Source organism: Esox lucius, chromosome 24 (assembly GCF_011004845.1).
Source record: "Esox lucius isolate fEsoLuc1 chromosome 24, fEsoLuc1.pri, whole genome shotgun sequence".
NCBI classification, from domain to species: Eukaryota; Metazoa; Chordata; class Actinopteri; order Esociformes; family Esocidae; genus Esox; species Esox lucius.
In genome coordinates this window covers 16,819,467-16,847,079 of record NC_047592.1, presented here as the reverse complement: position 1 = coordinate 16,847,079, position 27,613 = coordinate 16,819,467, and the positions used below count along the sequence as shown (strand labels likewise).

At 43.1% G+C, this 27,613-nt stretch overlaps 1 protein-coding gene across 1 annotated transcript in view; it reads right to left on the bottom strand.

The window, feature by feature from the left end:
- The window catches only part of poln (polymerase (DNA directed) nu), a 53,062-nt gene that overhangs the window by 9,773 nt on the left and 15,676 nt on the right, over positions 1-27,613 (bottom strand). The window contains exons 14-17 of the mRNA XM_034290814.1: positions 11,686-11,743; positions 8,873-8,950; positions 5,918-6,029; positions 2,311-2,393 (exon numbers count right to left, since the gene is read on the bottom strand). Coding sequence (XP_034146705.1) covers positions 2,311-2,393; positions 5,918-6,029; positions 8,873-8,950; positions 11,686-11,743 — 331 coding nt within the window. The remainder of the gene's footprint in view (positions 1-2,310; positions 2,394-5,917; positions 6,030-8,872; positions 8,951-11,685; positions 11,744-27,613) is intronic.

The window sequence follows — 27,613 nt, the reverse complement described above, 5'->3', positions numbered from 1 at the left end:
CTCCCCTTTCTCTTTCTCTCTCCCTCTGGACTTTCTCACCTCCATCTCCTTACATAATTAGGTGGATAAGATGATGAGGGCCATCTTAGAAACGTACCCATGATAGTGGGGTGAACACCACTGTTCTTACCATAAACATTTTGATGTGGCTAGGATCTTTAGTCACTGCAGAGAGTCATGAAAACCATTTGAAGTCCCATGATGCTCCCTTTATTGGTACTTCGGCATCTGGTCTCCCACCCAGAACCTACCCTGTTCATACCTCACTCTCCTAGTTTTTCCTCGAAATCAGTTGGTTTTCCTTCCTCCTCTATCTGTGCCTCACCCAGTCAAGACTTAGCCTCCACCTCTCCTTCTGACCCAGTTGAGTGTGTGTCCGTGGCCAATTACCCCACTGCCCCCCCCCCCATATTCCTCTCTCTCTCTGCCTGATTGTCTCTGGGAGAAAACTTCCTTTTAGTATTCTGTAACCATGGAGACGAGGCTCTAGGAATGCCTAGCCTGTCTCCGCTGATCGTGAATACTCTCTATTTCTTTCACCCCCATCATCTTTCTTCTCGCCTGCTCTGCACCCCTCGCCCCTCTTAATGATTGATGTCAAAGACGACAGATGTACCGCGGATCATATCATGATAACATACGAATCATATCGTATTAAGAACATACCAATCTTCTCTGAAAAATCGTTCCCAAATATGCACAGGCACACACAGAGCGATATACTGAAGTAGGATAGTATGTGATACTCTAAGATAATGATACTGAAGTAGGATAGTGTATGATATTCTAAGATATTGATACTGCATCTAAAGTTTAAGTGGAGTGGCTTGTTGACCTGCACACACAGTTTACTATATGTTGAAGACATTTTACTCATGGTAAAATAACTTCACTTTCTGAATTTGACTTGGTCTGCTATTCTTTTTTGTACTTCTGGTCCTAATAAGTATAGGAAAATAAATTATACACACACCCAATGCCAGCTTTCTCAATATCTCTCCTCTTCTACTGGCTGACAGCACAGCCTGGAGGTCCCGCTGCTCTTGACTGTGCATTGTTGACTTAACAAAAATGTTCCCAAACTGTGCTTGAATTAGAAAAAGTTGACTAATGGGGATAAAGTTGACTAATGGGGATAAAGTTGACTAATGGGGATAAAGTTGACTAATGGGGATAAAGTTGACTAATGGGGATAAAGTTGACTAATGGGGATAAAGTTGACTAATGGGGATAAAGTTGACTAATGGGGATAAAGTTGACTAATGGGGATGGGTGAAAAGTCTTTATTTTTCACCTTTAGTTTGAGTTAGGGTGAGGTTTACAGTTAATGTTAGGATTAGTAAAAGTAGGATTTTTTTTAGCCAACAGAGACTAACTACAGTACCATAGTGTGTATCATATAACAAGCTGTTAATCAACCCGCTGGAAAAACAGAGCAAATACAAAGCAAACTAAAGCTCGTTAATTCCCACACACAAAACCCAGACACATTAGATTTTCATCATACACATTTCCTCCTTGTTAACAACTGTGACCAATTGGACCAGGAATTTCTAACAGGTTCCGTTGGTTACAGCAGGGAGAGGATAACTAGCTAGAGTTATGTGGCTAACCAACTGGATGTAGCTAACTAAGTGATATGGCTAACCAACTGGATGTAGCCAACTAAGTGATGTGGTTAACCAACTGAAAGTAGCTTACTACGTGATGTGGCTAACCAAATGGATGTAGCTAACTAAGTGATGTGGCTAACCAACTGGATGTAGCTTACTACGTGATGTGGCTAACCAAATGGATGTAGCTAACTAAGTGATGTGGCTAACCAACTGGATGTAGCTAACTAAGTGATATGGCTAACCAACTGGATGTAGCCAACTAAGTGATGTGGTTAACCAACTGGATGTAGCCAACTAAGTGATGTGGTTAACCAACTGAAAGTAGCTTACTACGTGATGTGGCTAACCAAATGGATGTAGCTAACTAAGTGATGTGGCTAACCAACTGGATGTAGCTTACTACGTGATGTGGCTAACCAAATGGATGTAGCTAACTAAGTGATGTGGCTAACCAAATGGATGTAGCTAACTACGTGATGTGGCTAACCAAATGGATGTAGCTAACTAAGTGATGTGGTTAACCAAGTGGATGTAGCTAACTAAGTGATGTGGCTAACCAAATGGATGTAGCTAACCAAATGGCTGTACAAAGTGATGTGGCTAACCAAATGGATGTATCTAAATATGTGATGTTGCTAACCAAATGGATGTAGCTAACTATGTGACTAACTGAATAGATGGGTGTGGATCTCACCTGCTCCATACACCACAGAGTAGACGATACGCTTGGCATGCTCTCTATCCTCAGAGCTCACGTCTCCCTCATTCACACCTTTCCTACAGGGACAAGTTGAATGGGAGGGTGGAGACAGGGGAAAGGAAAAAGATATTGAGAGGGGGGAGGAAAATGAGAGGGATAGAGATTGGGGAGATACATAATGAGGGTGAGATGGAGAAATGTGTGAAGACAGAGATAAATGGAGAGGGGTAAAATAGATAAAGAGGAAAGGCGATGGGGAGAGAGGGGAGACAGATAAAGGGTGGGGACAGAGAAACAGATGAAGATAGCAGGAAATAAAAAGATGGGGTGAAAGAAGGAGAGGTAAAAAGAGAGGGTGAGGTAAAGAGAGAGGGAGAGGTAAAGAGAGAGGGTGAAGTAAAGAGAGAGGGAGAGGTAAAGAGAGAGGGTGAGGTAAAGAGAGAGGGAGAGGTAAAGAGAGAGGGTGAGGTAAAGAGAGAGGGTGAGGTAAAGAGAGAGAGTGAGGTAAAGAGAGAGGGAGAGGTAAAGAGAGAGGGTGAGGTAAAGAGAGTGAGGTAAAGAGAGAGTGAGAGGTAAAGAGAGAGGGAGAGGTAAAGAGAGAGGGTGAGGTAAAGAGAGAGGGAGAGGTAAAGAGAGAGGGTGAGGTAAAGAGAGAGGGAGAGGTAAAGAGAGAGGGAGAGGTAAAGAGAGAGGGTGAGGTAAAGAGAGTGAGGTAAAGAGAGAGTGAGAGGTAAAGAGAGAGGGAGAGGTAAAGAGAGAGGGTGAGGTAAAGAGAGAGGGAGAGGTAAAGAGAGAGGGTGAGGTAAAGAGAGAGGGAGCGGTAAAGAGAGAGGGTGAGGTAAAGAGAGAGAGTGAGGTAAAGAGAGAGGGAGAGGTAAAGAGAGAGAGTGAGGTAAAGAGAGAGGGAGAGGTAAAGAGAGAGGGAGAGGTAAAGAGAGAGGGTGAGGTAAAGAGAGAGGGTGAGGTAAAGAGAGAGTGTGAGGTAAAGAGAGAGGGTGAGGTGTTATGCCGTATACTGCAAGGTTAGAGGACTGAGGAGTGGAAAGCAACTTGTCTGTTTTTAAAGTGGCACTCTGTCCCCAAAGGGCCAGACAAGTGACTGTAACATCACATCAGCGTTAGCCAGAGAACACAGCACACACACAGAGACACACACACACACACACACAGACAGACAGGCACACCCACACACACACAGACAGGCACACACACACACACACACAGACAGGCGCACACACACACACACACACACACACACACACACACACACACACACACACACACACACAGACAGGCGCACACACACACACACACAGACATACACACACACAGAGACACACACACACACACACAGAGACATACACACACACATACGCACAGACTGACTAGCATAGTCTCTCCACATCAAGTTACTCCACATCAGACATCCTGTCTGTTGTTGCTGGGGCACCAGGTGTCCTGAAACAACGGTGTCACACACGTGTGCACGTGTATAAGCACACACACACACAAACACACACACAAACACACACACAAACATCTGATGATACACTCTGGTTATCATGACAAGATTAAACACACATCTCTGTCTGTCGCTGTGTCCCGGTCTCATTGCCTGTCACACAGGGACAGACTTCACAGGTTTTGTCTGTAGTACAGTGACCTTCCTAAATGACTGGCACTCCTTAATAAAGATGTAAATAAAAAACAACACAGGTAAATGCGGAAGAGACTGTCCCTTCAGCATTCTCACTATCTTACACACAGACAAAGACACACACATATGCAATTTACTAGAAATCCATGTTCCCTATTCACTAACCCTAATCCTAACCGTAACCTAATATTAATGCCTCCACTCCAGACTAACAACGAACCTTAAACCTAACCTGTAATGCCTAAACCCAAAAGTAGTGTTAACATCGTAGCCTCATGCTGAATAAAGATGGCTCTCCCCTGACTTCCGGTTGCATTTATTTTGTTCATGGATAAAAACTGGACAGAATCTAACAGTAGCTCTAATTCTAACTCTGCCCAATTGTACTCTTTATCCTAAACCAAACCCCTAAGGCAAAAATATTTATTTTCATAATGGCGAATGACCAGAAAACCTTGTAGGGAAATTTTTTCCGGTTATACTATGTTTGTAGGGACCCCACAGACCCCACAACCAGACCTGGAATACACACACAGAAACATGCCATATACACACTGAGCTGTCAGATGGTCGGGGTTAAAAAAAACATTGGGAGTGCTCAGCACCACCTGGTGGACAGACCATTTTTCTATAGTAAACAGTTACATTATTTTTTTTTAATTCATTTCTAATAGTGTTCTAACAGTGTGCTAACATAGTTCCTAGAGTTCTAACAGTGTACTAACAGAGTTCCTAGAGTTCTAACAGTGTTATAACAGATGTCTAACAGTGTTCCAACAGAATCTTTAGAGTTTAAACAGTTCTGGCAGTGTGCTAAAAGAGTTCCTAGAGTTCTAACTGTGCTCTACAGGTGTTCTAGAGGTGTTCTTACAGAATTTACAAATAGTTCTAAAAGCATTTTAACAGTTCCAACAGTTTCTTCTTTCTCCGACCCAAGGCTCCCTTTTTAAAACACGTGGGGCACAGTGGAGGTCTGTGTGTGAGTGTGACTGACTGACCGAGCATGCGTTCCAGATGGAGCCCCATTCTCTAAATGAAGACCTCGAGAGATGCTCTAAAGCACTGCACTGTACATAAGGAATATGGTCCATTTGGAAGCAGTAGGGGACTGGTATGAAAATAAGAGTCACACACACACTTCAAACAGCGAACATGTAATCAACTCAGCCACCGGCCCGGGGATGGCCCTGACACAGAGGAAAGAGACTCATAAGCCGTTTTCTGCCGTAGTCATGGCAACAGGGCTTGGAGCGTTTCAAGTGATGCTGCAGTCTAGGGTGACGGATGGGCTGTGTGTGTGTGCTGGGTGTGTGTGTGAACTTGGGAATACGACATGAGACTCTGTATATGTGTGTGTCTAGGTTGATAGGGTCATTCCAAATGGGTTGGGTGTGAACCAAGCATGCCCCAAGCTTGCCTGATGAGTCAATCAAAAAATCTCATGTTGCACTAATGCTCAACTCAAATTTGAATCCAGACTTCATCCAATGCTGTCATCTAGGTGAAATTAATTTGAAAACAATCAACAGCCGTCAAATAATTTCATTCATGTTCAATGATGAAAAAAATTCTGTCAATTTGTCTTTTCTTTTGCAACATATCGAAATTCCTTTATACAACGTTAAATACTATTTTGATAGAAAACTAAGGTTAGCTTCTGAGGATGTTACAAGTTACACTGAGTTTGTCTTAACTCGCGTGTACATTTTTAGTTGAAGGCCTAGAGAAGCAGGAAACTAGCAACAGTAGTAGGAGAAGAACTGTAAGATGACTGAATATCATATTAGTAGCGTGTGTAATAATCGTAACAGTTAGACTGTGTGTATGAGATTATAAAATGTGCCAAAAGAGTACGAGAAAATATGTATGTCTCTGGTACCCAACACTGCAAGACTGTGTGTGTGTTAGAGACTATGGGTGTGTGCAGGAGTGTGTGGTACCAACCACTGTGAGGCCAGCATGGTGAAGACGTCTGCTTGTGGGTTGTGAAATATTCTCAGCAGCTCTGGGTCTGAGGAGAGGTGGGCCAACAAACGCAACTCCACTTGGCAGAAATCTGGCACACATAAAGAGAATAAAAACACACACATACATTGAGAATAAAAACACACACACGTATAGGGAATAAAAAAACACAGAGACATAACACCACCAAGACCGTCAGGTTCACCCCGATATTCTAGCATCCAACACATCTGTCACTGATAACAAAGCAGCTGTTCAGTCTCAATGACTCAGTGCTTCCCAAAGTAGGGGTCACGATCCCATATGGATTGACGGATTTGGAAAACTGGGGAAATTCCACATGGCACGTAGGACACAAGTAACCTCCATTAGCCGTGAAATGCAGTTGAAGTAAGCAGATGGTTTCCCAACAAATGTGGCCAAAAAAAGATGAGGAACCACTGAACATTACCCGGTGGTAATGTCAGTAAGGAATAAAGAATCACCTAGTCAGTGGTAATGTCATTAAGGGATAATGAAGCCGCTAGTCAGTGGTAACGTAATAAAGGAAAACAAAGAGAAAGACACTATAAAAAAAAACCTGGAGAGAGAAAGAGAGGGAATAAGGCAGAGAAGAAAGGGAGAGTGATGAAGGAGAGAGTGATGAAGAGGAGAGAGGAAGAGAGAGGGAGAGAGTGATGAGGAGGACAGAGGAAGAGAAAGAAAGGAGGAGAAGTGATATAGTAGGAAGAAGAGACTGACTGAAAGAGCAGAGAGAGAGGAAGATTATAGACACATACACTCCCCACAGATCACAGAAAATTTGAAAGCAAGCATTGATAAACTCCCACATCTGTTAGGTGAAATAAGGCAATGGGCAATGACAGCAGCAAGACTGGCAACCTACTGACAGGCAACCCACTCCCTGGCAACCCACTGATTGGCAACCCACTCACTGGCAACCCACTGACTGGCAACCCACTGACTGGCAACCCACTCACTGGCAACCCACCGCCATGAGAAAAAGACTAAAAGGGGAGTACAAACAAAAAACTAAACGCAAGAAATGCCTTGATCCTTTTGAAAGGTTTACATGTGTAATGTTTACTTTAATTTCCGATTTTCCACAACTTGCTTTCGCAAAGTAAACAAATGTGTCCTGTGCATCTAAACTGAAATTAAATTGAACGTAGAGAGGGGGAAGAGTTGAACATTCCTCACAGTCAGATGAGAGAAAATGCCTGATAAGCCAGCCAGCCGTTTGACTCATCCCCTCCCATTAACAACAACAACTCGCCTGAGCTCCCTTAAAATGCTCTACAGGTCTCATCATCCTCCACGCCCCTTTGCCACCCTGGGGTTGAACAATCTTCATATTCCACTACCCCTCGCCCATTCCAAATACACGCTCAGATAATGATGGCACTCTAGATATCGCGTTCCTCTTCAGAGACAGACAAACAGACAGGCAGCTACACAGTCAGACGTTCAACCAGCCAGACAGACTCCCTGTATCTGCATTGTGTGTGTCACACCCGGCTCTTCCCTATCATACTGCTGAGACCGGGACCTTAAGCCCAGGAGACTGGGGAGTGGGGGAGGAGGAAACACACACACACAGACTGTAACTCCATGTAATTCCATCAGTGGATTGAACATTGATTTCAGTGGCGGCACACCAAACAGGGCTTGATGAGATTGTCGATGGCTGGCCCCTCAGTCTCTCCTCACGGTAAAACAAACATGTACTCAGCTATTATGCTCAAGACCGGCTTAAAGGCACGGCCTCACACACACACACACACACACACACACACACACACACACACACACACACAGTCAGACACTCTCGAATGCTGACGTGTCACTCCCATTTCGCACACTTAAAAACACACACTCATAGTGACACTTTGTCTTTGCAGTCAGTGGCAGAGAGAGCGCAAATATTACCATGTTATTACTCACACACACACACACACGCACACCCACACACACAAAAACACACGCCCACAATGGATTTGTGACAGAGTGACGGATCGCGACGGGCTTGTGGCTCACTAGTCAGTCTGAGAAGTCGTTCCTGGATGGCGTCGTGTCACTCTCCCTGTCTGTGTCTGTCTCACCAGTGGCAGAGACAATTTGCTCCAGAACAATCTGCCGCCGGAACCCCATCAGCCCCTGCACTCGCCGAGACCTGCGCTCGACCGCCAGTGGCCCCACGTCAAATTAACGGCCAACTTAGAAAGAAAAACACGACAACAATCCCATTCCCCTCAAGCAACCGAAAAAGTATGGCTAGAAAACAATCAGAAGTGTCCTTCCTAATTTACACTGTTAACAATGTCTGGCGAATAGCTTATTTAATGCAGTGTGTTTCTGGTTTTGGGCTGATAGAAGGGTGTTTCTAAAGATATCGCCATCAATGTTTTATGAGTCAGATCACATTTCCCACTGAGATCATTTGTAGCCCAGAGGAAACTGTGTGTGGGATCTGGGGGGTGTCTGGCTGTGTGTTTATGTATGTTCAGGCATGTGTGTGTGAACAGAGTCTTCTCTGTTCCAGCAAGGTTTTATCAGTCCCAAAAACACAGGCGAGCATCCTCCTATCGATCCAAACAGTAATAAAACAAAGATAAAGATAGAGCATCCACAGTTGATAGCTCCTAAGGGCCATATCATCCAAGCCAACACACAGATACTGTACGAACATGCGCGCCACAATCCAAGCCTCTCAGGGGGATCAGTCTACAAAATAAATAAAGAGGAAACAATAGAGGACATCTCCTAAAAGGACACAAATCTCGTACAAACTACAAAAGGTTTTCTTCAAGAACATTTATTATTTTCTTTGTACAGAAGTATAAAAAAACAAGAGAATAAAATACCAGCATAAGGAATAACTTGCTAATAAAAACATGCATAATTAATGATATGAATGATGTGACCTTAGCCTACCTGCAGCCAGGAAACTGTAGCCATCCTGAGGAATGAACATGGATCGTGGGTGAACAGTCACCACCTCCGCTTCCTTTCCTAAAGGACCGAACACACAGCCCTGAGGAACGCCACACAACTAACTTACCGTATAAAGTAGCAAGCACGTAAAAGTGAAGGTAGCATGTAACTTAGCCACATAACATGCATTAGCGGTACCCTTAAAAAGCCAAAATGCAAACTTACACATCAATATTATATTTTATGAATTCTGAAAATGGATGTGGCCTCTGCCAGAAAAAGTTCTAAAGGAGTGTAATGGAATAAGTTAGACCGAAGCAGCCAGCCATTCCCTACAAATTAAATTCTGACAGAAATAGCTTCACAAATGTTTACATTCAAATGAAACCAAATTAAATTATAATTTTAATAGCATGAAACTTGGAAACAATTACTTTTTTTTTTTATAAACAGTTAGATTGCTTATTGAAAGAAACAGTTAACACATAAAATAAACTAGTCATTCAGTACTTTTCCATGCAGTTTATCCAAGCCAGCTACACACCCACCAATCAGAGGTCTTGTGCTCCCCGACCAAGGTAGCTACTTCCCCCATTGTAACGTTTATATAATACTTTTCACAGAGAAAGCATTGTTTCACATGTTTGCTAATCTTGGAACCACTGCTAACCAGAGGTAACTAATTTTGCTAACATTGTCTACTACCTAAGGCCTAGCTGGTATGTTTTGCTAGCTAGAGTTATGTTGAGCTCAACAGAACCTCCATATGACATTGACAATACTGCATTGTGGGCAGTTCCAAAGGAATTGGGAAATCAGTAAATACATTTGTCTAAAAACGGTTATACAGCATGTAACCATATAGTCAGTTATATGTAACCATATAACTGTATGTTCTTACATAACCATGTGTAACTGGTACTTTGAGTCATGTCATGCCACCTACCCTTTAACTCAAACAGTACAACAATAATAGATGGTTATTAAGTTATGTCAAACAGCGTTGTGTCGCCATCTTAAGGAACATTAAGTCCACTGAATAAAACTGGCTGAGGGATCAAATTATCCAAATCCAAAACAAGAAATCTGTAAATAATGCTTACATTCTTGGATAAGCAAGGCTTAGTTGGGACATGGTACAACTAGTTACGGTGCACCAATGATTAGCTAAGGTTCCCAGATATATAGCTATTACATATAAAATGAAAGTATGTTGCTAACCACTGCAGCACAATGTAAAATATCTTCTAGCGAAGCTAACTATGTGCTAGTTAATATTATGAGATTTCGTCAGCTGTCTGTTGTTGTTGTGAAGCCTTCCCTTATTATTTTTTAGACTTTCAAACTAATTTGACATTGTTTGTTACAACACTGTACAATAATAAAAAAAATTAAAATGCATTTTTCAGTTCTGAAACATTAGTGTGAAGTTTCTTGTCCACTTTTCTAATGTAGCAGAGTGACTGAATAAGTGAAATGACAGAGACAGAGAAATATAGGGAGAGAGAGAGACGAGATGAGACGCACACAGACGTAGTAGGCCAGTGAGAGAAAACATTAAGCAGAGGTGAATAACTAGTCTAGCCTCCACTATGTGGATAGTAGTAAAGTAGCAAGTGAAGTAGCTGGATTGTTGTAATCCTTTGGGGATGATCCAACAGCCATTCTTCAGCTGACCCCAGAGGAAGAGAATAACCACCCATACTGTAACCACCCACCCGCACACCCACACACCCACCCACACACACACATTCACCCCTTCCACCCCCACACACACACAGACCCCGCCACCCACCCCCACACAGACCCCCCACACACTATCCCCCCAAACCACCCCACCATCACCCACCCCACCCCCACACACCTGATTTAGCATGTTAGTCACCATGACGAAATATAAAGACAACCAAAAAACAGAGTGACTGATTAGTGCTTCACCTTCAAAGAGGGCGAGGTGATAGATGGAGAGAAAAAGAAGTGGATAAAGAGAAACCGAGGACAGAGAGCAAAAGGCGATAGGGAGGAGAGACAGGCAGTCAAGTGTTTGAAGGAGAGTGAGTGGAGAGGCAGGGGAAAGAGAGAGGAGAGGAAAAGAGTTGATGAGTAGAAGCACTAGGGACATGATGAGTGAGGAGCAGGGCAGGAGGTGCTGATGCTAGCCTCTACACATCACTCTGTATGCTGGGAGGGGGAGATCTGCGACTAATTCTGTGCTTTATTTACACTTTTCCACTAAAATCCTGCATTTAGGAAAGGGCATTCTATTAGCAAACAGCCTTCTGACTCAGGTGCACTTTTCTTCTGGGATGTGTTTTTCTGTTTGGCAGAATGTTAAAATGCAGTTTGCTTCAAGCGAAACATTGCTGGCTCCAATGTTTCATGACATAACATATTTCTATCTTAAACAGGAAATCTGATGGCCATGCATTCGTTTTTGGAAGAAATATATTGCTCTATCATTGTATGTGAAATTGCTCTGGATAACTGTCAGCTAAGTGATGACAATTCAAACCGGATGAAAATAAAGCTACGTTATGCCAACCGTTTTGTTATTGATTTGTGACAATAAACTACAGTTGCAGGCGAAATAGTTAAAAATGCCGATTTTCCAATGGTCTGCATTTAAAAAATGTCTGACTTTAGAAAGCTGACGCCACCACTGGTGTTTGTGTATAAGCGAGTTCATTAACTTCATAAACCATATTTATTCATCACAACGCTCATTAAGTCTGTGTGTGTGTGTGCCTGGGAGGGTTTCTGCTTCATTCCTCTGTCATCCATCACTTCCTCTGGATGTGTATGATTAACGGTACCTTGGACATCCTGTTTCTTGGTGATCTGCACCGGCTGCCTTGGGAGAGCCTGGAAATTCTACAATCAAAAAATGATTAGTCACAACTATTCCGCATAAGACAGACTGAGACAGAAAAGAAAGGAGATATGGAGAGTAGAGGAGTGCTACCATAGAAATGGATGATTATTTAGAACAAAAGAGAAAAAGAGCGCTTTTCAAAAACATCAGAAATGATGTTTCCATGGTAATAGATCCCAACACCCAGTAGGTGAGAGATAAAAGACACAGGAGGGGAGAGAGGCAGAGAGAGAGATAGACAGACGGACGGGATAGAGACAGAGGGGAGGGGGAGAGAGGCAGAGAGAGAGATAGACAGACGGACGGGATAGAGACAGAGGGGAGGGGGGAGTTCGAGGAGGGATGGGGAGGAAAGAAAGGGATGGACGGAGGAAGAGTAAGACTGAAGACTTGGTAAGACAAAGCTGTCATGCCGAGTCACAGGTGTGTCACTGGAGAAGTATCAGTGTTTGTCACACAAAGTGTGCTGGCTCACATCCCGTCAAAAATAATGATGGATAATGGCATGGAAATCCCCTCATGCCAACACTAATCCGATATTATCAAACGTGTTGGGCACGTCAGGGGGAAGGACAGATTATTGTCACGCGTACATCTGGTCTTGAAAACCTCGCTGTCAAGGTCAAATACAACCTTTTCATTGAGAGTCACATCCATGTCGCACAAGAGAAACATCTTGGCACAACTCAGGCGTCAGTACCGAGAGCAAACATTACTATCTAGAAAACAAAGCAAGACTTGGATTCATATGGTGGATATTGTGCAGGATCGAGCACCCAGTCAGAGGGTAGAGATCTGAGTCTACCGTAATCGCAGTGATGAAAGATTGTTTCCCCTTGGGCACTCCAAGTTAATATCATAGTAAAACAAATCCTTTGTCTCACAGCCTCTGCAGGTTCATCCAATTCCAGCCTTTTCTATCAGAGACAGTATTTCCAATGGTGGACAAAGTCACAAACCACTGACATATAAGAGGAGGAAATACAGCAGTAGAAGAGATTAAATAGTGAAATATAGGAGCTTGCCAGACAGTGATGTATAATTGTGTATTAGAAGGTCACTGCGACCCATGACATGGTGGAGGGTGAATCTGGGTGTGTGTGGCATGCTGGGAAAGAGTATGTAGGCATGCATGTCCATGGGCCCAGTGGGAATGTCACATCTCTTGATCACAGCCTCCGAGGAGCTCGCTGGGCAACTGCAGATTTACTGCTTCAAGGCTGACCTTTTACACATGGGTGCGTGTATACACACACACACACAACACACACACACAGATCTTCTTAGCCCATCATAACCAACATTGGACCTCAAAGTCAGTTAGACCTGGGACAGGTTAGTGCATTTACGGATCAGCTAGAAGAGATGAGCAGCAGTAGCCTGGACCTCTCATGGTTTGCGGATTTAAAAAAAATGCTAAATTGTCCTTTGTTGGTAAAAAACTAAAAACTAAAAAAAGAACATGGTGAGGCGAGGTTGAATGCCCTTGACTATTTCAGCCTTCTGATACGCGGAGTGGGACACAGAGTGTGCAGTCTGAGACCAGGCCAGTTCTGCATCCACCTGATACTGAGGAGATGTTCCATCATGGCTGACAGAGGCCTACGCCACCACCAGGAGGTCTGCCACAACCAAATCAGAGGCAGTCCCGGGTCCAGTCTGTGTCAGTCCCTCTCCATCTGAGCTCCAGTCTGTTTGAACAGATCACAGAGGGCCGGCCAGTCTGACCGGATTCCAGAGCCTGCGGCACACAACCACACCCCACCCGACATAACACACGCTGGATCAATGCAAGATCAGAGAGACCGGGCCGGGCCTGGGCTCAATGGGTTCCCCGTAAATCTCTGATAATCCAGACCTGTCCACAGACACACACAGTAGAATCTATAACACCTGCACTGGCACTGCTGTGGAGGATCTGTGTGTGTGAATGGTGAAATAGGGGTGAACCAGAATGGAACATCCACAATACAGAAGTTGGAAGCGGACACACAGTTGCAGTAGAGACAAAAGCACAGAGAGGGCTGCTCCAGGTGGGGTTGGAAGGGCATCTTCCTGACTGAGAGAACACTACTCTAAATTACAGCACCTAATCTATTATTTATCTACTGGAGAGACATAGAGGGTGTGAGAGAGGTGGAGAGATGGAGAGACAGAGATGGGGAGGGAGGGTTAGAGAAAGAGGGGAAGGGCGTGAGAGAGGCGGAGAGATGGAGAGACAGAGATGGGGAGGGAGGGTTAGAGAAAGAGGGGAAGGGTGTGAGAGAGGCGGAGAGATGGAGAGACAGAGATGGGGAGGGAGGGTTAGAGAAAGAGGGGAAGGGTGTGAGAGAGGCGGAGAGATGGAGAGACAGAGATGGGGAGGGAGGGTTAGAGAAAGAGGGGAAGGGTGTGAGAGAGGCGGAGAGATGGAGAGACAGAGATGGGGAGGGAGGGTTAGAGAAAGAGAGGGGGAGGCTGCAGAAGGAGGCTCAAACACATTCCCACATGGGCACCAGAAGACAGGGACAACTGGGTGATTCTCACCAGATCATCTTAAAGGGAACGTCTTTCTGAAAAGATGTTGACTTCAAAATTTTCATTTAGGTCTAACCTTCTTATAAATCTATATTTGAAAAAGGTTAAATGTTTATTATGTCTGTTACAAAAAGTTGAAAAGGAACGTTTTGAGTGAGGAACAGAAGCGTTCAATTTGCAGTGGTCTCTTAATTTTAACCCTTCTGTTCCTCACTCAAAACTCTTAATTTTTTCCGGAGCTGTAAATGGGGTGACTTAGAAATGTCCTTGTTTTTGAACACTAATATGACATTAAATTGATCAGAAATACAGTGTAGACATTGTTACTGTTGTAAATGACTAGTGTAGCCGGAAACAGCTGATTTGTAACAGAATATCTACATAGACGCAGAGAGGCCCATTATCAGCAACCATCAGTCCTGTGTTCCAACGGCACGTTGTGCTGATCCAAGTTTATAATTTTAAAAGGCTAGTTGATCATTACAAAAACCCTTTTGCAATTATGTTAACATGGTTGAAAACTGTTGTGCTGATTAAAGTAGCAATAAAACTGGCCTTCTTAAGACCAGTTGAATATCTAGAGAATCAGCAATTACTACAGGCCCAAAATGGCCAGAAACAAAGAACTTTCTTCTGAAACTTGTCAGCCTATTCTTGTTCTGAGAAATGAAGGCCATTCCATGCGAGAAACTGCCAAGAAACTGAAGATCTTGCACAACGCTGTGTACAACTCCCTTCACAGAAAAACTGTCTCTAACCAGATTAGAAAGAGGTGTGTGAGGCCAAGATGCCACCACCAAAGCACCATGCTTGACAGATGGTGTCAAGCACTCCTCCAGTATCTTTTCATTTGGTCTGCATCTCCCAAATGTTCTTTTTTGTGATCTGAACACCTCAAACTTAGATTGGTCTGTCCATTACTACCCGGGGGAGGCCCCGGACAGGGCCCAACAGGCAGGAAATCAATCCACCCACATTGCCAGGCATCAACCAAAGGGACACCCACCAACTGCAACCACCCTGAATGAGGGCAGAGTATTGCCAGCAGTGTACAGCCCAATTGCACAAGTGCGCATCAGAGAGACAACAACAAGCCAGTGACTCTTCCCCCGAAAGGCATTGGAGGGAGGGCATCCCAGTGGCGACGAGAGCCCACCTGGCAAGACAGCAAGGGTGGACAGTATCAAGCCTACTGGTCACCTTCACGCCCCCGGGCCAGGCTACACCTAATTATAAACCGTGCTTTAGAGATGAGTTTTTAGTAGACACTTGAAAGTTTGCACTGAGTTTGCATTTCTAACCTTAATTGGCAGATCATTCCACAGTAGTGGAGCTCTATGAGAAAAGGCCCTGCCTCCGGCTGTTTGTTTAGAAATTCTAGGTACAATTAAAAGGCCTGCATCTTGCGATCGTAGGTTACGTGTAGGTACGTATGGCTGGATCATTTCAGCAAGGTAAGTAAGAGCAAGTCCATGTACTGATTTATAGGTTAACAATAAAACCTTAAAATCAGCCCTAACCCTAACCGGCAGCCAGTGTAAGGACGCTAGGACTGGAGTAATGTGTTCAATTTTTTTTGTTCTAGTTAGGATTCTAGCAGCCGTGTGCAGCACTAATTGAAGTTTATTTATTGATTTGTCAGGGTATCCGGAAAGAAGAGCATTGTAGTAATCTAGTCTAGAAGTAACGAAAGCATGGATAAATTTTTCTGCATACGTTTCAGATTTTTGAAACTTTCGAAGCAGTTTCGAAGATGAAAATAAGCAACTCTTGAGACATATTTTATATGTTCTTCAAAGGAGAGGTCAGGGTCAAGGGTAATGCCGAGGTTTTTTACAGTTTTTTGGGATACGACCATGCAACCGTCGAGGTTCACAGTGAGATCTGCTAACAAAGCTCTTTGTTTCTTGGGTCCTAAAACAAGCATTTCTGTTTTTCAAGAATTTAAGAGCAAGAAGTTCTCTGTCATCCACTTCCTAACATCTGAAACGCATGCTTCCAAAGTAGCTAATTTAGGGGCTTCTCCATGCTTCATTGAAATATATAACTGTGTGTCATCAGCATAACAGTGAACATTTACATTGTGATTTCGGATTACATCGCCCAGAGGCAGCATATATAGTGAGAACAATAATGGGCCCAGAACCGAGCCTTGAGGAACACCAAAGCATACCTTTGACTTGTCAGAGGATATGCCTTCCACACTAACAAACTGATATCTTTCAGATAAATAAACCAGGCTAGAACATGTCCACGTAGCCCAATATGGGTTTCCAGTCTCTCTAAGAGAAGGGAGTGATCAATAGTGTCAAAAGCAGCACTAAGATCAAGAAGCAACAGGACGGATGCGGAACCTTTGTCTGAGGCCATTAGAAGGTCATTTGTTACCTTCACGAGTGCAGTCTCAGTACTATGATAGGATCTGAAAGCATTTCATAAATGTTATTTGTCTTCAGGAAGGCATTCAGTTGTTAGGAAACACATTTTTCTAAGATTTTTGAGAGGAAATGGGGGTTCGATATTGGCCTATAATTGTTTAATATGTCGGGATCCAGATAAATTTTTTTTAGAAGAGGCTTAATTTCCGCTATTTTTAGTGAGTTTGGTACCCACCCGGAGCAATTTATTATGTTCAGCATTGGCTGACCTAGCACAGGAAATAGCTCCTTAAGTAATTTTGTTGGAATCGGGTCTAGCTGACAGTTTGTGGGTTTAGAACTCATTACAAATTTAGTGAATGTGTCGAGTGATACAGTATCAAAAAATTCAAGTGTCCCCATTGACACCTGGTCAGGGAGGTTCAGGAAATGTTTAGGACAACTGAGATTTTGAGGACCATAACTATTTAAGTCAGTTATTTGTTTTCTAATGGTGATGATCTTTTCATCAAAGTAGTTCATGTACTCATTACAACTAATTTGAAGACCCACTTCACTTGTTGAGCTTTGTGTGCTTAAGTGCTCTAGTATTGTCTGTGTACCAGGAAGCAAGTTTCTTGTTGCGTATTTCTTTTGTTTTTAGTGGTGCAACTGTGTCTAATGTATTTCGCAGTATTGAGTATAGATCCTCGATTTGATCGTTTACAGATTTTTTTACTCTGTCGTTAATGAGCGAACTTGTAAGAATATCAAGGAATTTATTTGTAGTCGGAGAATTTATAGTACGACTTTTGACACTCATTGTTTGCGGAGCAAGTGGATTTCTTGTTTTAACGGTAAATGTAATAAGACATTGATCCGATAATCCAGGATTTTGGGGGGAAATTATTAGATCTACAATATCTATTTCTCGTGACAGGATTAAATCTAAGGTGTGCTGGGATGGTGGTTAATAAGAGTACAATCAACATCTTAGAATTTTTATTTTTAGTTCAAGTTGCCTAGTACTTCATACTGATACAGCGACATCAAATTAAAGTGCTCTTGATTTTAAGCTGTTTACTCAAGTCGTTTCAAAAGAAGAGATAGCTATAGAACCAGGGAGAAGTGCAAGGTCAAAAGAGATGAGGTGAGTTACAGTTACAGTGTAGGATTTGTACAACCATGGGTCAGGGCACAAGGCAGGCCTTTGGTATATTTCAGTGTGCCAAGTTACGATAATCCCTTTAGAATCAGTCAGGTAACTGTGTGGCGAATGAACATTGTCTTATAGACTGCAGCAAGAAAGCAAGTTGTGTAAAAGCAGGTTAGAGATTGAAGGATCAGATTAGAGGGCGGGGCGGGGTCATGAAGTTTCATTTATGAGGCATTCAGGATCACTTAAACAAAAGAAACATTCTCAAAGCATTTGATGCCGATGTAACGCAATCCTTCACGTTATTTATGTAATTTACCCCGCCCCAAAACTTTAATTTCTTTCTAACCGCTTTGCAGAAAAAAATAACCTAAGTGTGTCAGAGTTCTCGGTGTATATCCTACGTATATGTGCGTGAAAGAGAAAGACAGACACAGAGTGAAAGAACACAGAGAGGTTTCTCCCCGTGGCATGGCAGGTGATCCAGCATCAAATATGTCTGCTCAGCTTTCCATCGTCATCCTCTGAGCGCAGCAGATATCAGGATAACAAACAAACAGACACACGCACACACACACACACAGGCACACACATGCAGACAAATAAAGCAAACCGAGGGAGCGTGGCCAGGTTGACAGAAGGCTTGGCCCTGTCCCTGCAGGTCTTTCTCCCCCCTGCTCATACACAGCATACGCTAAAGCAGAGCACTGTAACCCCACACACAGACATACAGGCAGGCACACAGAACAGACACAGAGAACAGACACAGAACAAACAGACAGACAGACAGAACAGAAAGGCAGACAGAACAGAATAGACAAACAACACTGAACAGACACACAGACCCGACAGACAGCCCAGAACAGACAGACACACAGAAGAGACAGACACACAGGACAGAACAGACACACAGAACAGACAGTCACAGACACAATCCAACAGTGCAGAAAACCACCAGCCGGGCGTGACGGTTTAAAGGCGTTATTATGTTTGGGACCGATCGACACAACGCAACGGAGGACGCCGTCCGTCCCTCTCTCCCAACAGGAGGAAAACAGGAGATCAGGGGAGCGGGGATGAGAAGGGAGTGAAGAGAGAGAAGGGCAGGAGGAGGACCAGGAGGGCGTGTGTCGGTCCCTCCTGAACGATGGTTGTGGACGGTTACAGCCAACACCATGACTTCCATTAAAGCTCACGCAAGATATGGTTAGAGTGTGAGAGTTGAAATATATATATACTTAAAAATCATACCATGTGATTTTCTGGATTTTTGTTTTAGATTCCGTCTCTCGCAGTTGAAGTGTACCTATGATAAAAAATTACAGACCTCTACATGTTTTGTAAGTAGGAAAACCTGCATAATCGTCAGTGTATCAAATACTTGTTCTCCCCACTGTATGTCCCCAGAAGCTGATCTTGGCTGATTATCTTACATCCATTTACCAAAGGGTAATCAATGATGGTGGGTAAGTGAATATACTAAAGTAAGGGTTTTCAAAAATCCTGTAGATTTCTTCAAATCAATTTCAGTCTACTTAAGTGGGTATCGATCCCTTAGGCACCAACCTTGTTGTTAATTTTATGTTTTGATACATTGAGGGAGCAAGACTATCACAAAAATATATTACTGACTGTGGCCTGCATTGAATTTGGGATTGCTAGTTAGCTTTTGGTACCTGGCTTGCACCAATGCAACTAGCTAGAAAACTGTGACCAGAAACTGCAGCTCCACTTTCAAATATTCTTAGCAATGATGTTGTCATCAAGTTTCAGTGGAACATGTCAACATGTTCCACTGAAATCAAAACTGAAAAATAACTAGATAACAAAGTAAACCATCTAACAAACTACCTAGTCCTGTTGACCCAAGTGAAAGCTAACATTATACAGTGGCTCTCAGAAGTACTCACCCCTATTGGACTTTTCCACATTGTACTGTGTGAAATCAACATGGATTTCATTAGACATTTTTGCCAACGATCAACACAAAAAAGTCAGTAACGTCAAAGTGAACAATTACATCTGCAAATAGTCATAAATTAATTACAAATACAAAACAGTACTCACTCCCTTTAGTCTGTATTTGGTAGTGGCACCATTGGCAACATGAGTCTGTATGGATAAGACTCAGACATCTGGACCCATGCTTCTTTGCAAAAGTTCTCATGCAGTGGTAGGTCATATAAATGTCCTGATTGGCCAGTTAGCATTATTTGACAGATATCGTTTTTGATAGGCAGACACAATTTCATAGGATTTAATAGCCCCTTCTTTATCGTATTTAGCCATCTATTCACAGTGACCCCTACTGGACTGGTGGAGGCAGTGCAGCTGCCCCATTCATCCCGGTACTAACTAATCTACAATAAGGCCAGATGTCTGAGACCCAAAACTATGAGCTCCCCTTCCACACTTAAGGTGCCACCAGCCGCCTCTGGTATAGATGGGGTCCAGGGGGGTAGAAAATGGAGGCAGAGAAACACAATACATGGAGGCATTACAACTCAATACAAGAGAACAGAGAGATAGACAGGTGCAACACTCACTCATCACACAGAGGCAGAGGCTGTGACTTGACAACCACTACCATCCAGCCATGCTGTTCTTCCAGAGACACCCTGCAGCTCCGCGGAAGGGCTGACAGCCAGACACACGTCACTACTAACGGGCAGAAAATGTCTAACCTTGATTGGTTGGAAGACTAAGCCAACGTCTGTCGCGCCGGGCATTTCTCAAAACATACATTTTCGGCTAACAAAGGCAGAGTTCGACAGACCGTTCCACCAGACTTGCGAATTCGGGTCGGAAGTGTCTGTGAACAAGATTAATATTAGTCAGACAAAAAATCTGTCAGAAAGACAGACAGACAGTATCAGTCAGACAGACAGACCGACAATCAGTCAAACAGACATACAGACACAGTCAGTATCAGTCAGACAGACAGACACGGTCAGTATCAGTCAGACAGACAGACATACACGGTCAGTATCAGACAGTCAGACAGACAGAAAGACAAGGTCAGTATCGGTCAGACAGACAGATAGGGTCAGCATCAGTAAGACAGACAGACAGACAGACAGAAAGAGTCAGTATCAGACAGACAGTCAGTATCAGACAGACAGACAGACACAGTCAGGAAAACCCCAAGTCAAAACCATCTAACCAGGATCCAGCAAAATGTATTCCCTAATTATTATAAGTGAAATGCCTGCATAGTAAGATATAGTCGATTGTATGTTATACTATGCTCATACCAAATCCTGTCAGGAAGCTGTAGACCACCTCTGCTTCCTCTCTCCTTGACATATGGAGGAAAACAGCACTGGCAGCAAAACTACAAAAACAGGCATGAGAATGCCCATGTTAAGCCAACCCAAGGTTAAGGATAATAAGCATGGGTTTTGGTGTTCATACGCTGACATGGGAAGACAGACTTCCAAGTCCAAGAGCAGGAGATACAACTTAAAGACACAAACACTACCAGTTGTATAAGAGACCTCTTCAGAATGAATGAGCCAGAGAAAGGGAGCGCACGGGTTTGCATGTGGGCTGATGAAAAAAGTGCTTGTTTGTATAAACAGTGTGTGTTGTTCTGTGCAACACAACTGCATGTGTCGGCTGTGTTTAATTCTAATTGGATTCTTAATCAGCTTAGTAAAAACAACAAGCCTTCCTTAATTGGTTTGCTTTAGCTGTGTCTGACTGGAAACACTTAAGTAAATGAAGGAAACATTATATTTATCAACTGATTTTAAACAGGTGTGGAATTAACATCCCATCATGCTTAGGGTCATGCTTAAAAATGCTGTGCAGGCCCAGTTGCAGATTAGTTCGGCAAGAAGATAGTGACAAGCCACATATTTGCATATTGACTGACAGTTTACATGTGATTTGGGTAGTTGGTAAACTCCCCGATGAGCTTTCTCCATGTCCTGTCTTCAATGGTGTAGGGGTGTCCTGATCTTTGCACTGTCCTGGTGGTGACAACTTGCCTCCACTTCTTAAATATGGTACAGTATCTGTTAGCTCCTTATAGACCTTACCTATCTTGGCAGAAGGCACCCAAGAAACCTTCACGAATACAGGAACAGCTTCATTTAGGGCTATAAGAATCACTCTAACTGATGGCATATTACTTTCATGCATTGTTTGAAGAGTGATTGGTTAACTTAATTTTGTCACCAGATACATTGATGACATGCTGGTCAAATAGCTAAATCAAATGTTAACCAACTCTACAAATGTAGGGACTGCTGCTGGCAAATTTGACTTAGAAAACATCGCTGTGTCTCTTTAATTACTTTAAATGTATTATTCGTTTTTATGTACTGGATCCTTTCAGATGTTCTCTACTCTGAGGATGAATTCACGGATGAAAGGGGAAACCAATATCTTCCGAAGTAAATATTTTTCAATAATCTCTCATGTTCATCTTTCAGAGACCCGAACGGGGTAGAATATTTTCATGTCAAGCAATGAGAGTGGGACTTTGCAGAGAGTCAAAGGTCTTAAAGAGAACCAGGTTTTATTTCAGCGCCTTGCAAAGCAGATGCTCTTTGAGGTGCACAAGCAGGTACAATACTTGAATAACGTAGGAATTTATAGGAATTTATTTTGCAACACTCGCTTACTTGGGGTAGCCAGTATAGTTTGCATGTTACACAACCAACGCATAAACATTTCTGAAAAAGTATCCATTTGTTATTTTACAATGCTGATAACACTAAGGTGAAAAAACATCCGTTATGACCTGTTCTGGTTTAGGCTTTTAAACAAAAGCAGCATTTTCAATAAGTGTGCGCCGTAGCTGGCTAATGTCGAACTTCTGGACACGACAAACTCTTTGGAGAACTTTAACTGAGGAGGTTCCTAAAGCGCAAGATTTATAGGAGAAAAATTCTAAGTGCTGAGGTACAGTACTCATGAGAAAAACTGGCAACTATTATTAACTTTGTGTGGTGGCCTTTCTAGCGCCCGAAACTGCTGAGGCGTCAACCAAGTGGGTACCACACAGAAAGGAAGAGAAGTCCAGCAGCTTTCAGATCAGGCCGTTTCCTAGACTGGCTCACGATTACACCGTCAGCCGGCTCCAAAACCATTACCCATCGTCCTCTCATCACCTCTCTCACAAGCCGTGACCTGAGCCGCCCCGTTTCGGCAAGGATGCAGCATTTAATGCAGCGCTTGGCCGCAGTTGAATTCAGTTGGTACTAATACAGGAGCTTGGTGATGCACAGGGTTGTGTTACCGAGGGACGGCCTGTTGCTAGGCGGGTCAACAGGCTGAAGTGACTCTGAGATACACACCACATGACTTTCCACTGTCCGTGTGTGTGTTCAATGTGCACAGTGTTTTTGTGCTATAAAGAGACTGAGAATGTGTGTGTGTACGTTTATGTGTGTGACGGAGAAGCACAGAGGGAGAGTGGGTGTATGGGTGGATGAAATTGCAGTAAATCTAAGAAACTCAACCCAAATGAGCCTGCGTGTTGACAAAGCATTATCCACACACACACACTCGTAGGTCTTTCCAATTGAGGACCGGCAATTTGGTACCATTAAAATTAACTTTTACCTATCCCCTAACCTCACCCTAACCCCAACCTAATCATGAAGTCCTACACTAAACCCTTAATACCTACCCTTAGTTCTTACCCTAACCTTAACCCCAAAATGCGATACCTTTGTTAAAGTGAGGACCAGTCAAATGTCCACACTGTGATCTCCCCTTTTTTCCTCCATTCGTCGTGTGGAACTTCGGTACTAACTCAGAGACAGACAGTCAGAGACCGACAGACAGACAGACAGGATGTCTTCTCCCCTGGACCACTTGTAAAGAAAGAAAAGAGGGTTCTGTCATTTGAATCCAATCACCGCTTGACAGCAGCCCTTCTGATTTGAACCTTTCATTCCTTTTTGTACATTACAGAACTACTTTAAAATCTGACATTTTTGACCTGAAAGCCAAAACACACAAGATATAAAGCTGCTTAAAGGGAGAGCTATTTTGTATACCCTACCATAGACAGAAGATACTCGGTTGAGATGTAACATTTTTAAGCTTACAGTTCTTATGATATCTTGAAAAAAAGTTTTTTTTTATAATACCAACGTGATTCATATAATGGACACGTCCTTTAAAACTACTGACATTTACAGTGGATATAAAAAGTCTACAAACCCATGTTAAAATGCCAGGTTCTTGTGATGTAAAAGAATGAGACAAAGAGAAATCATGTCAGAACTTTTTCCACCTTTAATGTGACCTATAACGTGAACAATTGAAAAATAAACTGAAATCTTTGAGGGGGGAAAATAAAAAATAAAAACTCACAATAACCTGGTTGCATAAGTGTGCACACCCTTAAACTAATACTTTGTTGAAGTACCTTTTGATTTTATTACAGCACTCAGTCTTTTTGGGTAGGAGTCTAATAGCATGGCACATCTTGATGTGGCAATATTTGCCCACCCTTCTTTGCAATGGCGCTCCAAATCGATCAGATTGCGAGGACATCTCCTGTGCACAGCCCTCTTCAGATCACACCACAGATGTTCAATTGGATTCAGGTCTGGGCTCTGGCGGGGCCATTCCAAAATGTTAATCTTCTTCTAGGGAAGCCATGCTTTTGGATTTGGATGGGTGCTTTGGGTCATTGTCGTGCTGAAAAGTGAACTTCATCTTCAGCTTTCTAACGGATGCCTGAAGGTTTTGTGCCAAAATTACCTGGTATTTGGAACTGTTCAAAATTCCCTCCACCCTGACTAAGGCCCCGGTTCCAGCTGAAGAAAAACAACCCAAACGCATGATGCTGCCACCACCATGCTTCACTGTGGGTATGGTGTTCTTTGGGTGATGTGCAGTGTTGTTTTTGTGCCAAATATACCTTTTGGAATTATGGCCAAAAAGTTCAATTTTTGTTTCATCAGACCATAACACATTTTCCCACATGCTTTTGGGAGACTTGATGTTTGTTTTTGCAAACTTCAGCCAAGCTTGGATGTTTTTCTTTGTAAGAAAAGGCTTCCGTCTTGCCACCCTACCCCATAGCCCATTCGTATGAAGAATACGGGAGATTGTTGTCACATGTAGCACACAGCCAGTACTTGCCAGAAATTCCTGCAGTTCCTTTATTGTTGCTGTAGGCAAACCAGTTTTCTTCTTGGACGTCCAGTTCTTGGTAATGTCTCTGTTGTGCCATATTTTCTCCACTTGATGATGACTTCACTGTGTTCCATGGTATATCCAATGCTTTAGAAATTCTTTTGTACCCTTCTCCTGACTGATATCTTTCAACAATGAGATCCATCTGATGCTTTGGAAGCTCTCTGCAGGCCATGGCTTTTGCTCTGAGGTGCAACTAAGAAAATGTCAGGAAAATCCTACTAGAACAGCTGAACTTTATTTGTGATTAATCAGAGTCACTTTAAATGATGGCATGTGTGTAAGGACTGCTATTTAACATGAGTTTGAATGTGATTGGTTAATTCTGAACACAGCCACATCCCCAGTTATATGAGGGTGTGCACACTTATGCAACCAGGTTATTGTAAGGTTTTTATTTTTCATTTTTCCGCCTCAAAGATTTAGGTTTCTGACATGATTTATCTTGGTCTCATTCTTTCACATCACAAAAACCTGACATTTTAACAGGGGTGTGTAGACTTTTTATATATCCACTGTATATTAAATGTATATTATCATTCCTATTTCCTACCACAAAGAAGGCAGCCTTTCTGCTCAATGTTAATTGTTGCTCATGTCTACTCTCTACATTGATTTGATTTCAAAAGGTTACCACAGATATTCTGAATTTCAGTCAAAATGATCTGGTGTGGATCTCCAGCCAAGGAAAAGTAATGCACAATGTTACTCATTAAAAGACTCTAAAGACTTTAAAGATACATTATGAAAGAGACAAAATGAGTTGGGTTATGTAATATGAGTCGGTATGGGATGGTTTGGAAGAGCTGTATGAAGTTTTAGAAACATTTCCACAAAGCATTGAAGTCAATGGCGAGTGATGACTCAGCAAAATAAGTTTTCTTCAACTACAAGCCCTGACAGAGTTAAAGTAAGGCCACATACACTCACCTAAAGGATTATTAGGAACACCTGTTCAATTTCTCATTAATGCAATTATCTAATCAACCAATCACATGGCAGTTGCTTCAATGCATTTAGGGGTGTGGTCCTGGTCAAGACAATCTCCTGAACTCCAAACTGAATGTCAGAATGGGAAAGAAAGGTGATTTAAGCAATTTAGAGCGTGGCATGGTTGTTGGTGCCAGACGGGCCGGTCTGAGTATTTCACAATCTGCTCAGTTCCTGGGATTTTCACGCACAACCATTTCTAGGGTTTACAAAGAATGGTGTGAAAAGGGAAAAACATCCAGTATGCGGCAGTCCTGTGGGCGAAAATGCCTTGTTGATGCTAGAGGTCAGAGGAGAATGGGCCGACTGATTCAAGCTGATAGAAGAGCAACTTTGACTGAAATAACCACTCGTTACAACCGAGGTATGCAGCAAAGCATTTGTGAAGCCACAACACGCACAACCTTGAGGCAGATGGGCTACAACAGCAGAAGACCCCACCGGGTACCACTCATCTCCACTACAAATAGGAAAAAGAGGCTCACCAAAATTGGACAGTTGAAGACTGGAAGAATGTTGCCTGGTCTGATGAGTCTCGATTTCTGTTGAGTCATTCAGATGGTAGAGTCAGAATTTGGCGTAAACAGAATGAGAACATGGATCCATCATGCCTTGTTACCACTGTGCAGGCTGCTGGTGGTGGTGTAATGGTGTGGGGGATGTTTTCTTGGCACACTTTAGGCCCCTTAGTGCCAATTGTGCATCATTTAAATGCCATGGCCTACCTGAGCATTGTTTCTGACCATGTCCATCCCTTTATGACCACCATGTACCCATCCTCTGATGGCTACTTCCAGCAGGATAATGCACCATGTCACAAAGCTCAAATCATTTCAAATTGGTTTCTTGAACATGACAATGAGTTCACTGTACTGAAATGGCCCCCACAGTCACCAGATCTCAACCCAATAGAGCATCTTTGGGATGTGGTGGAATGGGAGCTTCGTGCCCTGGATGTGCATCCCACAAATCTCCATCAACTGCAAGATGCTATCCTATCAATATGGGCCAACATTTCTAAAGAATGCTTTCAGCACCTTGTTGAATCAATGCCACGTAGAATTAAGGCAGTTCTGAAGGCGAAAGAGGGTCAAACACAGTATAAGTATGGTGTTCCAAATAATCCTTTAGGTGAGTGTATAAAGGATAGTGGGTAGATAGAGGAAAAGAAGGGAGAGAATGGGACAGGGAGAGAGACTAGTCCGAGGGGACCCCTGTGTTCAACAGATGGGGACCTGCGGTGCTGGTGTTCAGTAATTTAACCACACTGCACCAACGTAATGACTGATGACAAGAAAACACACAGTCCAAACCCAACATCAGACTGTACTGAATAACTTGTTGATGGACTCCCATAATAACTCACCAAGGTCATCAGTAGTCCATGTCTCTGACCCCTGCGCCTCACTAGATCATCAGTAGTCCATGTCCCTGACCCCTGCCCCTCACTAGGTCATCAGTAGTCCATGTCCCTGACCCCTGCCCCTCACTAGGTCATCAGTAGTCCATGTCCCTGACCCCTGCCCCTCACTAGGTCATCAGTAGTCCATGTCCCTGACCCCTGCCCCTCACTAGGTCATCAGTAGTCCATGTCCCTGACCCCTGCCCCTCTCTAGATCATCAGTAGTCCATGTCCATGACCCCTGCCCCTCTCTAGATCATCCGTAGTCCATGTCCCTGACCCC